Below are 15,216 nucleotides of genomic sequence, written 5' to 3'. Positions count from 1 at the left end.
CAGTCTGGGCGATAGAGTGAGACTCCAACTCAAAAAAAAAAAAAGAATCTGAGGAGGATCCTTTTTTTATCAGCCCTTTTGAAGTTCTATCTCTAGGCCAGGCCCAGTGGCTCATGCTTGTAATTTCAGCACATTGGGAGGCCAAGGTGGGAGGATTCCTTGAGCCCTGGAGCTCAAGATCAGCCTGGGCAACATAGTGAGTTCTCTACAAAAAATAAAAAAAATTAGCTGGGCACGGTGGCTGATGCCTGTAGTCCCAGCTACACAGGAGGCTGAGGTGGAAGAACTGCTTGAGCCCAGGAATTGGAGGTTATGGTGAGCCATAATCGTGCCCTTGCATGCTAGCCTGGGCAACAGAGTAAAACCTGACAGAAGAGGGTTGGGGTGTTCTATCTATCTCCAAATCAAAAGAGGAGGAAACAGGGTTCTATAAGAAAACAACCATCTTTTTAGCTTTTCCCAAGGTGTCAAGAGGTCCAGAGGAAAGGATCTGATCATTGAGTACTCTTGTATATAAGACATAGGCCTATGCATCCTATTTTGTTTTTTGCAATAACCCTGTGAAGTATTTTAAGAACAATGGTCCAGCCGGGCTCGGTGGCTCAGCCTGTAATCCTGTGCTTTGGGAGGCTGAGGTGAGTGGATTGCCTGAGCCCGTGGATTTGAGACCCACCTGGGCAACTTGGCGAGACCTCATCTCTACAATAAATCAAAAAATTAGCCGGGTGTGGTAGCGCACGCCTGTAGTTCCAGTTACTTGTAAGGCTGAGGCGGAAGGATCGCTGGAGCCCAGCAGGTCGAGGCTGCGGTAGCCAGGAGTGTGCCACTGCACTCCAGTCTGGGCGACAGAGTGAGACTCCAACTCAAAAAAAAACCCCAAAAACAACAATGGTCCAAAGAGATGAAGCATCTTGCTCAAGGTCACACAGCCAGTATGAAAACTTGAACCTGGGACTCTCAGACCTCAAAGACTTTGAATGACCCTATTCTGCGGCTAGAGTGAATGACCTGAGAGAAAAACAAGACCAAACTGAATTCTCCTGTTGGCCTGGGTATGTGCCCAGGGGGTGTGTGACGATAGGTAGGTCTCTTTCTCTGTCCCTGGGGGAAGGAAGAGCCTGATAGAATACATGTTCAATTATGCAAAATGGCTCAGGAATGGGGCAGTCTGGTTAATAGTTATCATATTTCTCATGAATGAATTACCATTTTTAAAGGAATCAGAGTAGCACAAAACACATTTAATATAAACTAGACTGAACATAAATGAGTCTTACTTTGATGGGCCAAAGGCACTTAAGTACTCTGGGGGGTCTCCAGGACAAAATTATAAAGCTCAAAGATGACTGTGCAACATAGAAAAAAATTGGGGTTATTTTAGCCTTGGGGTTGTTTGAATTCTAAATTAATGGGAGACTGGTTTGGTTCTCATTTTTTACATAGAATTCTGGGCACCCAGTGCTAAAGGTCTGCCGTTAGGCAAAGGAATGCCTGGCTTTGTGGAAAGACAGTGGGTTATTTTGTGGGCAGAGGGGGCGAGGCAGATGCCAGGGCTGGGATCCAGATGCAATGAGGCACTGCTGGAGAGCCCCAGGCCCTAAGGATAACTACTTAATCGGGGCCCTGTGCTCCCTCCCATTCCCTCACCTCCTGAGTGGGGGCTCTAGCCCCCACCCCCACATTCCTGTGCCTGCCAGGCAGACACCTGGATAAATAACAGGCAAGTTTCCATGCAGTTCTGTCAAGACTGGGCAGTGGCAGAGGCAGCAGGGAGGCTGCGAACTCCATCTCCCTCTCTTTCCAGGGCTGTGGATCCACATGATCCCCCAGCTTCTGCCCTGGGTGCTCTTTAGCCAGTCTCCCAGTGGCTTCTACTGCTGCGGACATCAGGGAGCCCACAGCAGGCTGCTACCCACCCCCCGGGGCAAGAGTTAGGGCTGGCAATTTCAACATTTTAACCAAATTGTTTAAAAAGCTTTCCTCCCCACAAGCCAGTGTCTCCTGTTCAGCGCTGTCACAAACAATTTGGTATATAAGCTAATTCCCGCTGGGAGAGCCCAGGGTGGCAGCTCCCCTCCCCTCGACTTTGCTATGGATGCTGCATCCGTGTTCCGAATTCTTGCAGGTCCTTATCACCAGATGGGAAGCTAAGCTCCAGCTCCAGCCCTGCCCCCACCCCAGCAGTTTCTCCACCCCAAAGCCACTTGATGCTGAGTGCTGGAGGGGTTCTCCTTCCCCAGGTCTTTTCTCTCTGGCTCCATGTTGGTTGGCTAGGTTCTCGGGATCCAGTCCTGGGAGGTGGTGGTGTATAGGGTTTCAGGACTACTCCTATTTTCCTGGTGGGCAAGAGAAACCGTGCTGGTGGTTGGTGCAAGAAGCAGGCTTCCTCTCTTTTTGTTCTTGCTGGTTGTGGGGTCAAGGGTGACAGTGGGCCAAGGAGGGCATTGGGGTCTGAAATCTGCTGGTCATCAGTCAGTGTGGGATGGCCTGGCTAGGCCCACGTACCCCTCTGGGGATAGAGGCGCAGTGTGCAGAATAGGCCTGGCCTGCCTTGCTTTCCAAACCATCCCCCCTTGGTCCATCAACTGACTTCTTGCTCTGGTGATGTGGGGCACTTAGCATGGCGGCCAAGGGGAAGACTGAGATGGCAGAACAAATATTTTAACTCCTGTTTTTTCTCACTATGGAGCTGACAATGGTTCCCTAGTACAATCGAGAGGCTTCTTGTTCTTCCTAGAGCACCCAGTAACCATCTGCCTTATGGAGGTAGTGACAAAGCAGGGTTGAGCCCTTGGGCTTGGTTTTAGGGCAGCTTAGGCCAGAGGAATGAGTTGCCCATGAACCTGGTCTGGGTTAAAGCTCCTCCTCCCCCATTCCACCCTTCTAATTCCCAGTCTTATCCCCCATCTCCAAATAGCTGCAGGTAAAATTCACTTCCACTCACTTCATTCCTTAAAAGGATCTTAAATCAGCCCCTTACTAGCCCATCCAAGGTCAGCATACATGTCCAGCTCTCCACGGCACAAGCATGCAACAGGTGTGTATTAGTTCATGCATCTGGTAAACAAACGCCTGTGCCCCAGGGGTTGCACTCCGGACTCCTAACTCCTGGGAAGCAGCAAGCATGCCCTGGGAGGGCACCAGGCCGAAAACAGCTTCACACAACCAGGGTGAACCAAAATGTCACCACCCACCAGGGAAACTGGCAACAATGAGATTCCAATGAGTCAGGCTCCGCTTTTCTTCCATGGTGGGAGTGTCGGCATAAAGGGCCTAACTGCTAGCTCTCCCTTCCCACAGGGAGAAGAGCTGGGGGAGGCAGGAGAGCCAGGAGGGGGCTGTCACTAAGCACTCATTTCTATTCATTAGAACTTTACAAGATGAGCAGAATCCCGGTGACACCCATGTGTGGGCTGAGGTGGGAGGATTGGGGAGGAGTCAGGCATCTCCTGGGTCTGCTGTAGGGTGCGGTGCCATGTGGGATGCAGCCCTGTGAGACTTAAACTCCTAGGCCTGAGATCCATGCCAGGAAGGACGGTGTCTTTGCAGGCTCAGGGGAGAGCTGAGCAAAAGGCCCAAAATATCTCATAGCCACCGACGCTCCAACCCTCAGCTGGAGTGTTAGCTCGGGCCCTTTCCTGGACCCCACATGTTGGGACCATGAACAAAAGCTCCTGAATGGGTGCTGCTGGGCACACCTAAAGAATGTGTTGCCCACGGACTCTGCATTGGGCCATGTGGGGAAGTGGTTAAGGGCAAGAGTGCTAGAGTTGAGCAGACCCCATTCAGATCCTGGCAATATCACTTCCCAGCTGCGTGACCATGGCAAGTGACTTAACATCTCTACACCTTAGCTTCATCTTCTATGAAACAGGACTAGTCAGGTTTCTGTTATGTAGTTACTGTGAGGATTAAGTGACTAAAGTGTGGCAAGTATCAAAGACAGTCCCTGGTCCAGGTTAGGGCTTGGTAAGTGGGAGTGATAACATCACCAGTGAGTTCAGTTGATCAGGCTCCAGGCTCAGAATGACTAACCAGCTTAGCTAGCCCCGAGAGGAATGCAGGTGGGGCCTGAGGTATGGCCAATGGGACAGGGAGCACGTTAGTTCACACCCGGTGGGACACGCCATGCTGCACTCCACACCAGGTCACCTACTGCGCTAGTCGCTCTCAGGCCGGTACAGGTACCGCATCATCAGGCTGTCCACCTCTTTCTTGCGCTTCTTCTCCTCCTTCTTTGACGGCCGGCATGCCTGCCCGGCCTCCTCACTTTCCACAGCTGGGCCCTTCTTCACGCTGGAGCGGCTGTGGCTTGAGACGGTTGAGCCACTGGATGATGATGAGGAGGACTCAGACTCTGTCTCGGTTCTCTTTCTTCTTGATTTGGACTTCTTCTTGCTCTTCCGAGAATGCCCCTTCTTCCGCCGCTTGTGCTCCGAGGAGCCTTCAGAGCTAGAGCTGGAGCTGGAGCTCCTGCTGCTCCTTCTGCTCCTCCGCTTGCTCCGGCTTTTCCGGCTGCTACGGGACACGTCAGCAGCAGAGGCAGAGCGGCGGATGCTGGTGGCTCGCTCTGGGAGGTCCAATTGGGCACTCCGGGCACTTTGGATGCTTTTCCGTTCGTCCTCCTCTGAGTCAGGCTCTAGGCTGCTCCGCTGGAATGGGGCAGGTTTGTAGCTCAAGACCTCATTGATGGCAGCCTCTAGGTCTGGGTCCAGATAGGAGTGACGGCTGATAGGGCGGACGCTGGAGCTGAGAGGCTCATCCGTGGCTGAGGCCGAGCTGCGTGGTCGGGGTGGCACCGACAGGCTGCGGGCCAGCGACGGATGGCTGTACTGTGAGCAGGCCTCACTCAAGGCCACACTGGCTCCATCGTCCCACTCATCCAGGCAGCTCTGGCCCAAGGACAGGCGGGAATCAGGGCTCTCCCGGCTTAGGCCCGAAGCCCGGCTCAAGGAAGGGCTGAGGGTCCTCGACAGGCTGTCGAGCCGGGAGGTGCTGCGGCGGGAACTGGGTGAACTCGACAGGGAGAAGCTCAAAGAGGAGCGGGCCCCATCCTCACCAGAGCCACGCCGTGTGGCCGAGGAGGCCCGGCTGACAGGTGCAGAGACTGTTGAGGCTCGGTTGAAGTCAGAGCCCCACCGCTTTGCCAGCCCCCGGCTAGCACGCCCCCCGGCCTCCGAGAAGATGGAGCTGCATTCATCTTGCTCCTCAGATTTCCTGCCCTGGCCTGGTTCCTCCCTGGCACCCGTGCGTGCCTTCCTGGGTGGTTTCTCAGGGGAGGCTGCCCGCTCACTCAGGGTGGTGAAGAGTGAATCCTCATCCCCAGTGCCCCCGATGGAGTCTTTTAGGGTGAGCCGTTTCCGATAGCTCAGGGAGCTCAGCACAGAAGCCGGCCTCTCCTCCACCCCTTTGCCCTCCTTAGAGAGGCTGTTGAGAGCCGTTCTGAGGGAGGGATGTGAGAACCAGGAGTGGATGAGGGGCAGCCGAGAGATAGAGAGAGAGAGAGAGAGAGAGAGAGAGAGAGAGAGAGAGATTGAGAGAGAGAGAGAGGAACAAACATTAAACCTAGAGAATAAAGGCACGGGGGAGGGAGGCAAAAGGAGGAGAAAACGGCAGCAGCCCTGGCAAAGTGGTGGTGAGAGCGTCGGAGGAAATGAAGCAAAATAATTTGCGTCAGTGAAAATAGCTTCATGGAGAATGTCATGTAAATTAGACTATTGTTCTATTTCATCACTTTTCCCCCTCTAAACGTTTAGTTCAATTTATTTCATTGTCAACTACCTGGAGCCTCGTGCCACGCTGTGGTGAACCACAGCAATGGGGAGGGGAAGCCGGCATTATCTGCAATAACAAAGTGTTGTTTGGCCGAATAAATTAAGCCAATTAGAGGGGGCCACTGGGTGCTTTTGGTGAGGGGCCAGCCTTGGGGAAGGGGCCTCAGGGAGCTGGAGAAGGGAGGGAGGGGTGTTACTTTTTCTATGCAGCCCACCTGCTGTCTCTGGGAGAGGTGGGGAAGGGTGTGCCTGGAGGATCAGGATGGGCTTGAGTTGGGGGGATGTGTGTGTGTGTGTGTGTGTGTGTGTGTGTGTGTGTGTGTGTGTATCTGTGTTGGGGTAGCAAGGATGTGGCCATAGGAGGGGGGCTGAGGAATGTTCTTCCTCCCTGCTGCCATGCTGGCTAATAGGAAAGGGATGGGGGAAGGAGAAACCAGTAGATGGATTTTAGGATGAATCATGAGAGGCAATGAATAGATTAGGGGAAGGAGAGAATGGGTAGAGAAAGACAGGAATGTATCTGTAGCTGGGAGAGGAATCAGGGGAGTTGGTACCTTTCTACTGCTATCCTTACTGAGATGTCAGAGATCCAGAGCTGGCCAGGGCTGTGGGATCCAGAGTTCCCCATCCCATTCTTGATTCCAAGGGTCTAAACTATCAGGTAGTTCAATCCACATTTGTTGAATGAATACATGAGAGTGAAGCTAAACCTACACCAGACCAAAGCTCTGAGCTTAACAGGAAAATATTACCTGGGAAAAATAAGGGAGACACAGACTCTGGCTAAGAAGAAACCAAGTCTCCTCCCATGCTCATTTCACATGCCAGGAGCATGCCTGGGCCCTTCTCACAGATGCCAGGCAAGAGACACAGATGGCACGAGGCCTGCCCTCATGGGATCAAGGCACTGCTTGCCCATTCCTGGTGGCACAAGATGGCTTTTCCTCCCAGCTCAGGGCTACATGCTCACCTGGAACTCTTCAAGCTGCCATCATCAGAAGCTGCCTTGGAAGGTCCCTTGTTTTTTGACAACCAGGACTTGACCCCGTCAACCCGGTCCTCCAGCTCCGAGTCCACATCTGAGTCCCCCTCGCTGTAGGAACGAGGAGCAGAAAGGTAGACAAGACCAGGCAAGAGGTGGTCACCTGCTGCCCAGGAGGAGAGCTGAAGGGGAGCAGGGTATGTGTTGGATGGGGGAATGTGGGTGGCATGCACGTAGGTGAGTCAGGGAAGAGAACAAAAGAAGTTAGGTGGAGCACTCCATTCTCAAAGAGCCTGTCCCCACCCAGCAGGTCACACTGTGTGACAGCTACCAAGAAGACTATGAGGAGCATGGAGGCAGCTCCCATGCCTGGTATCTGTGACAAGCAACTGTTCGGCTGACCAACCTAAGGAGAATGACAGGAAGACCATCCATGCATCAATTACAGCTAAATGGTTCTTGGCTAAAAAAGAGGAGCCTGGGCTCTTCAGCTACTACTTGAAGCCTACTTTGCTATTTCTCGTCTATCACTCCCCAAATTGTGGCTATAGCTGCTGTCATTTTCCATGCCTTTGTTACAAGAGCTGGGCTGCTGGCTACAGGGCAGCAGAAAAGAAGGGCTCTGTAGGATTTAAACCTTAGTTGCTGGCAACATCAACCTGGCCACTAGGTTAAGGAGGCCCAGGCCATATCCCAGATCCACCCTGTAGCTTCTCTGGCTTTAAGAAACAGAGAAAGGAAAAGGAAAGGTACATCAACATTTCTAGAGGGGCTGGCAATAGTTTCAGGATCCAAATTGCCCTCAGAGACCCAGTTGGGCTCAGAAAGACTCAGACAAGAGCTCTGTCTCTCCAAGTTGCCTTTTCCCTCCCTCAGGCCTCCTCCAGCCCTTGCTCCCAAGTGTTTCTTCTGGCCAAACTGACCCTAGCACTTGCAGGAAAGCCCAAAGGAGTCAAATTCTGAGGCTGGCATCATGGCCACCCCCTTATGAAGCAGCTGGGCTTGGAGACAGCTTCTGAGTGAGAATGCTTCAAAAATTCTGCAGAATATCTGCTCTCAAGTTCCCCTGCTACGGATAGGCTAAGGTTTCTCCTTGATAAAAATTTCCTTTCATCTGTGTCAATAGGAGTGGCCCTGTTCCTGAATTATGTTCTTGAATAAATAGCCACGGAGGCATGTACACACACACACACACACACACACACACACACACACACACACACATACACACAGAGGAAACCATCAGACTGTTTTGGGGACCATGAGAGAGCCTAACTTGTGGGGAGGGGAATAAAGAGGCATATTTTATGGGCTTCCATCAAATACAGAATTATAACAAAGACGAGGCTGGCTGATGCCCCGGGTAAACAGGAGTTTAGCAGACAGCCTCGAAACCGCTAATGCAAGCCCTGTGCCCGTCCGAGCCTGGCAGATTTACTGTGGTGCACAGGCCCCATGGAACGCCGATACCACCTGATTTATACACCCGTGCAAAAAACCTCCCTCTCTAGTTTCACAGCCTATAATTTATTACCGCCGTTCATAACCATATTGATTGCCTTTAGAAAGGAGGTGCTGTATGCATCGCAAAATCTATGTCTACATGTTAAAAGCGTTTCTGTATAAATCTCCCTTAATACTGCACTGTTTACTGCTTTCATTAAGGTTATGGCAATAACAACTGTATCTCTAAGTAAATCGAAACATTATTTTTCTGCCCGCCTTAGCGTACTCGCTCGATAACTTGAAACTGGGGCCCAGAGCTGCTGAGAAAAGAGCCATACCACCTCTCTGCCATCAGCAGGAACCCGGTTAGAACTGCATGTCCCCATGCGTCTGCGTGAGCATACATACACTGGTGTGTGTGTGTGTGTGTGTGTGTGTGTGTGTGTGTATGTGTGTACGCGGGTGTGTCTATGTGTGTCCGTGCCTGGCAATGGTTTAGAATACGATCCTAAATGCGCATTTTATCAGCCCTTGAAGCTCCTACCGCCCAAGGATGGCAGGGCTGGAACACACAGGGGACAGACAGTTGTGGGCCCAGAATACGAATTTTCCTCCTTACATTCAGAGCAGTGAATGGGCTGCAAAGCTGTCCTCACCTTCCCTTTAGTTGCAAGCATCTAGACGATGTTTGGGTTCTTTTCCTTAAATAATCAGGCCCGTAAACAAACTCCAGGGGCAGGCAGGCTCAGGGGGCAGTTGAAATTTTAAATGGTTGGAATTAAACCTCGCGTCAAATACAATTTATGTCCGGGCTCATGTGCTATTAGTTAACTGGGAGCCGAATCGCAGGGGAACAAACAAACGGAGACAGAACGGCGGGGGATATTAATTGTGTGTGACAACCAGGCTCCAGCGGCCCTCCATCACTGTTACACACTATTACATTTATCATTAGCTCTCACGGAGTTCTTTGCGTTGCGGCCAGCCCATCCTGGCCAGGGGAGGAGGCCTGCCAGGCAAGAGAGAGTGGGGGAGGAAACCCAATGCCACGCTCAAAAAACAACCTGGGAAAAACACCCTGTTGAACTTGACAGAGGATCAGCCCGATCCGCCCGAAGGCCTGCACATCTGCGCCCGCTGTCCAGCTCCCACCCAGAAAGAAGGAAAAGAAAAGCTGGATGGATTTCCTGGGCTTCCCACCACCTGACAGACAGCACCAACACAAACGCCCGCCCGCCTGCCTGCCAGCCGGGGGGCCTCCCTCTACCCACGGTGCTGCAGGGAGTAAAGTAAACACATCTGGCTGTGTTCCCTTCTCCCGCCACGGCAGAGCAGCCCGTGATTAGCTGCCTGAAGGCTTTCTCCAAACATGAAACTGTGAGATGCCCCTCACCTTCTACCCTTGTCTGCCAAAAGAAGGTGGCAGACCTTCAAAGACAAAACATACCCGCTTCTTTCAGGCAGCTCAGGCTCCCAAGGAGCCCAAGGTTATGGACAAATCCAGCCCAAACAGACTTTCTCCCAGAGAAACAGGCCAACGAGGTGGCTACGCTTGCTTTCTAAGAGGAGAGAGCTGGAACTCAGGAAGGTAGACCGCAGGTCCCATCAAAAGAGGCTGAGCTTTCCTTTTTTGTCGGAATCCTGTTGGTAGGTGTGAGGGCCAGCCCCAGCCTCCCAGAGAGCGCACCTCATCGCCTGCCCTTTGCCTCTGCCATAGCCCAGCCCCTGAGGACAGAGTCAGCAGTGTGAGCGTTAGAGATCAGCGAGGCAGGAGAGTGTGGGGAGGCTTTGTGGAGTCCACATGCGGCATGCAGCAGGGCCCTGGGTGGGAGTCCAGTGTTAGGGGTGGTTAGACACCCGCGAAGAGAGGCAGAGAGCGCATGCGCTCCAGTCCTCACAGTTTATTCTTTCTTTTCTGATACTTTGTCACCATGTCCTGCAAACTGGAAACAGAAAGAAAATGGTGGGCAAGGAGGCCCAGTGGAAGCAGACAGAAAAATCAACGGGCAAACTGATGAGGATAGCTGAGGACATTTCTTTCCTCAGCAAGAGCCGGCTCTGACTGGCTGAGACCAGGCAGGGGGTTATGTGATAGTGGCGTCCTCAGAACCTGGTCTGGCCCACCCCAGCACCTGTCCCCTGCTCCAAAGGTGCAGGCTCCCTGGGCCACCCTGGATCTGCATGCTGGATGGGCCCTGGCCCTGAAGTGGGAAGGGGGCAGGTCTGGGGTCAGCCCAGGTCAGCCTTGGGAGCTTCTTCAGGGCCTGACCCTATCCTAGACTGCAGGTCTTTCCCCCCCTTGTGGCTTTCTCCCCGGCTTAAAACTACAAATCTCTCTGTCTCTCCTAAACCATTCCCTGGGTGGGTTTTATGTGAGAAAATCTCTGGCATGGTAACAAGGTACCACAGCCGTTAAATCTCTGCACTCCCCAGAGTAGGGCAGGCACCATCGGAAATGCAGCTAAACGGGGAATAACTCATCTTGAGCAGGGAGAGCTGGAGTGCCAGGTCCTTGGGAGGCCTGGGGAGAGGGACCTGGGGAACCTCATTTTGGCTGCACCTGTCCCACCTTCAGCCACTGGAGGATGGGCTGTGCTGGGGTCTGGCAGTGAAGAGAGGGTGTGTTGGTGGCCTGGTGAGGGGGAGGCAGAGGTTGCAGCTGTTCTGCCTGCTGGCCTAGTTCCAGAGGCAGTTAGGAGGGCCTCTGTGCTGGCTGCAGATGCCACAGAGGTCGTCCCCTCACCTGTTGATGAGGTCCTCGTTCTCATCACTCTCCATCTCGTCCTCGATGGCGGCCTGCAGGTCCCCGATGCGCTTGAATGCCAGTTTTAGGTCAGCCTGCAGACTCTGGTTAGCAGCCTCCAGACTTTCCAGATCCATCTCCTAGGAGGGAGGGTGGGCAGTTCAGTTCACAGGAGGGCTAGTCTTGCCTCTGGCTGCTCAGAAAAGCCTGCTTTCAGGCTCTCCCAGCTGTAGAGGAGCTACATGGGTGCTGATACGAGCCCCCAGAGCCTTTTCCACTCTGATACTGCTAGGCTGCTGGGGCTGAGCCTTACTTGATGGAGACTCTGGTGTCACCCTTGGCTCCCTGGCCTACCCTTAGGACTTCCTGGACAACCGTTCTCTTGACATGCTCCTCCTCCCTCCAATTCTCTAACTTGTGCTTTCTTTGCAGCCTACCCTGCACCAGGCCAGCAGGTACTCTGAGGGCTGCCAGCTTGTGCCATGGGGGGTGGGGGGTGGGGAGGCATTACCAATTCATGCTTCTTGCGGCTGGCCTCAGCCTCCTTCCTGGCAAGTTCACCCATCTCCTCCTTGGTGTCCCGGAGCTGCCTCTGTAGCCGCTTGTTTTGCTCCTTCTCTCGGTTCTCAGCTGCAATGCGCTGATCCCGCTCCTCAGTCAGCTTCTCCATATTTTCCTTGAGCCGGCTGGCCAGGCTCTGGACAGGCAAGTGGGGAAGAAAGACACAGCAGGTAGGCCCATCAGCTAGGCAGAGAGAGGGGTGTGGCAGAGCTCTGAGATCAGGAGGCCTGGGGTCAGGCTCTGGCTCCACCATTCACTGGCTATGTGGGCAAGCAACCTTAAGGCTTCCTTTGCTTTTCTGCAAGATGGGGGGAGAATAACACCTGCCCCCCAGGTGTCTTCTGAACATTGACGAATAAGGTAATGAATGTGAATGCACTTGGAAAGGCTATTACTTTTATTATTACTACCAAGACAGAGGGAGTGTTCTGGGAAGAACCTGGGGCACCTGTCAGTATTGACATGGTATGTGGGGCCCTCTGAGGTCAGCAGAGCTTCCCTCAGAGACTCTGAACCTAGAAGCCCCCAAAGCTAGAGCCTGTTCTCAGAGGTGAGTGGCTTTACTGAGAGTTTGGGATTAGGAAAGACTAAATAATCATCAGATTCCAAACAGAAAACCATCTCTCTAAGCTTAATGAATCCCTCTTCCTCCAGAAACTTGAACACATTTTTTTCCTGCCAGGTAATGCGACGCTGAGCAAGAAATGACCCAGAGAGAGGGGCAGAGTGTCAGAGTATGAGAGAAGGATCCTGCATCTGGTTCTAATCCTGGTTCTCTACTGACTGACTGGGCCCCCAGCCTCTATATCTCTAAAATAACAGACTGAGGCTGTGTTATGGGGCCATGTGTGTTTCACATTCTAAGAGACTAACCCCCAAAACTGTCCTTCTGAACAGAAGAGAACCTGAAGGATAGAGATGAAGAAAGGGGCTAAGGCCCAAGAGAAAAAGAGACAAGTCTTGCAGGCCTGCCTGGTATCCACCAGACCAATGGCCTCTTCTGCCTCTTGACAGCTTTGTGACCTTGGGCAAACTAGCCCCTTCCTGTATGTAAAATGGGGATCAAAATACTACCAATCATCCTTGGGTTGTGGTGGACAGAAAATGAATTAAGTTTCCTCTATCTCATTCTAGGTTTCCTGAGAACTACGGCCCCATCCTGGGAGGTCTGGTCATATTCTTTTCCTACATCAAGGTTATTAATGCCCTCCAGATGTCCACCTGTTTCCATCCCTCCCTAAGTGCTCCCTCCACAGACTGACAACAGCCACACTCATGAACACAGTTCTCAGGCAGAACTGATGGTAATTAGACAAATTTCTTTAAGTTCAAGAAGGAGAACTTAACATAAGATGTGAGGGGTGTACCCTCAAAGAGACAATCCTGCCCGCCTCTCTTGCTACGTACTCTGCCAGACTGGGAAAGTGCTAGACCATGCTGGCTTTGGGGAATTGGAAGGAAAAGGACTGAACCTGGAGCATGGAAATTCCAGTTGAGGTGAAGGAGGGATAAAAAAATATTTAAGAAAAGAGGTGAACAAAAAGGAGAAGGGTTAAAGGAAAGAGAATGGAGAATAAAGGGAGAGGGGAATAGGATGGGGAAAAAGAAAGAAATGGGAAGAGGATAAGAAGGAGGAGTAAGATTGGGGAGACGAAAAAACTTTAAAAAAGAAGAAAGAATAGGGCAGTCATGGAGAAAAATGAAGAGAGAAGGAGAAAAAGCAGATATGGAAGGGTGGGAAGAAGTGAGGAAAAAAGGGAATAAAAAAGGGAAGGGGAGAGAAAGAACGGGGAGATGAGAGAACAGACTCCAGCCCTTACAGAAGTGGCGCCATCCGCTGCATATTTATGACCCTGCCACAGAGCCGGGTGAGGGGAACAGGCAGGAGGGGGGAGCTCGTGGTGGAGGAAAATATGAAGACGAAAAGCTAAGCTGCTCTGGTCCCTTGGCAGAAAGCAAGTACGGAAACAGAATGTAAAGCAGGCAGGCTCCACGGTACCCAGAGAGCAGGCCAGGAGAGGCGGGAGAGAAGCACCCGCCCGTCAGCTGGCCTGGCAGCTAGGCAGAGGCCTCTGAGGAGGGTCCGCCAGCCTGCCCAGCCCTGCTGAGCATGCGTGGCAGCCGCTGGGGCAGCGCTGCCTTGCTTGCTGCGGACCAGGAGAAGTGTGAACTCACCTCCAGCCGTTTCACTTGGGTCCTTTCGAACTCCAGGCGAGTCTCCAGCTCCCGGATCTTAGCTTCCTGCCTGCTCACCAGGGACTTGTCCACCATGGACTGCTCCAGGAACTCCACCTGGCTCTGAAGGGCTTGTAGCTGAAGGTGGGGGCAGGAAGAAAAGAGAGAACTGAGCCCAGAAAGGGAGGAGGCTGAGTCTGGGGCAGGCAACATCACCATGGTGACCAGAAGGCTGAGGCAGGGAGGGATGCACAGGGGAGGAAGGAAGGATGGGGCCCCGAGCCAGAGGCCTCCCTCACCTGCCCCGGCTCTTGGCACAGATCTTGCCCTTCGGAGAGAAAGGAGAAAGCTAAGGACTGGAGAGGGAATAGAAATGGGAAATGAGGCCTCTGAAGCCAAAATGTCTGCTACGGTGCTATGGCTCCAAGCCTAGCTTTTTCTACTAGTGTACACTGCTCTGTGGATTACTGATGGCAGACAGAAGCACTTTCTATACTGTGAACTTGGGGGTTCCTCCCCACACATGGTGACCCAGCACCTTCTCTTTGCTGAGGGAGCTCTGGTCCCCACCTTCTCCTGCAGCTCTTGCTTCTCCTTATTGGCTTCTTCTAGCTGAGCTTGGAGATCGTTCATCTGAGCCAGGTCCCGGGAGGCCTGGGAAAGGGGTAAGAACCTCATTAGCAGGATCCCCATAAACACCCAGCCAGCCCACATGGAGTATCAGCGAACCCGGGTTCCCATGCCGCCTCCACCCATGAAGAGGACCAGGAGCACACTGGCCGTGCAGGGTGTGGCAGGGCACTCCTGGCAGGGGTACCTGAGCCACGGCAGCCTTGTGCTTCTTCATCAGCTCATTCATGTCTTCCTGATCCTCTTCTAGCCGGTTCTGGATCTCATTCTTCTCACGCTGAAGGCGGCTCAGCTGCTCCTCCAGCTGGATGGAGGCAAAGACAGATCACAGGGCTTTAGGCCTGGTGTGCCTGAGGGCTCTAGGTGGCAAGTCCAAACCTCCTCCAGCGCCACCTCCAAAGGGAGGAGGGAAGACGGCGATGGGGCTGGGCCCACCCACTGGAGTGGGTCCCAGGACCAGTGACGCTCAGGGAACTGCCTGTCCTGCTCTGGGCCAGGGAAATTAGGGAAAGGGCCGTCTTTGCAGTAGTACAGGCAGATCCTGGGCCTCTGGGGTGAATGACAGCTGCTTCCTGGCAGCTCTTTTGAGGCTAATGAGAAGGCAAAAAGGTCTGCCCAGAACAAATGACCCGTTAACCTGGCACTATCAATCCAGGCTCTGACCTGCAAGTACTCTGCCCCCTTCAAGCCCCAGGGAAGGATCCCTCAAATCTGTGAAGCTCTTCTGGCTTGGATTGTTTCCCCTGGGACCGCCTACTCCTTGGGCATTCAGCCCCCACAGCCAGTCCCCTCCTGGGGGGAGGGGAAAAGACAGCCAACAGCAGCTTCAGGAAATGAATGAATCTATTAGCCTGTAATTCCAAACCAAAATGACTGCATTGGCTCCTTCTCTGCCCCATCCATCT

The 15,216-nt window shown here is 52.9% G+C and overlaps 1 protein-coding gene across 6 annotated transcripts in view; it reads right to left on the bottom strand.

Moving 5' to 3' along the window:
• Nucleotides 1-15,216, bottom strand: part of MYO18A (myosin XVIIIA) — a 92,412-nt gene that overhangs the window by 2,956 nt on the left and 74,240 nt on the right. For 5 of the 6 annotated variants that reach the window (XM_021715613.1, XM_021715610.1, XM_021715612.1 and 2 more), the window contains 6 exons: nucleotides 14,499-14,615; nucleotides 14,252-14,335; nucleotides 13,682-13,819; nucleotides 11,457-11,642; nucleotides 10,946-11,085; nucleotides 6,745-6,867 (listed from right to left, as the gene is read on the bottom strand). In XM_021715613.1, the coding sequence (XP_021571288.1) occupies nucleotides 6,745-6,867; nucleotides 10,946-11,085; nucleotides 11,457-11,642; nucleotides 13,682-13,819; nucleotides 14,252-14,335; nucleotides 14,499-14,615 (788 nt within the window). Of the gene's footprint in view, nucleotides 1-6,744; nucleotides 6,868-10,100; nucleotides 10,146-10,945; nucleotides 11,086-11,456; nucleotides 11,643-13,681; nucleotides 13,820-14,251; nucleotides 14,336-14,498; nucleotides 14,616-15,216 lie in introns of all 6 variants that reach the window. The other variant, XM_021715611.1, reaches the window with a different exon arrangement.

Source organism: Carlito syrichta, unplaced genomic scaffold, assembly GCF_000164805.1.
Source record: "Carlito syrichta isolate Samal-C Ts95f unplaced genomic scaffold, Tarsius_syrichta-2.0.1 Scaffold307219, whole genome shotgun sequence".
In the NCBI taxonomy this organism is placed as follows: domain Eukaryota; kingdom Metazoa; phylum Chordata; class Mammalia; order Primates; family Tarsiidae; genus Carlito; species Carlito syrichta.
The sequence above is the reverse complement of the archived record's forward strand: the minus strand, read 5'-3'. Positions and strand labels throughout refer to the sequence as shown.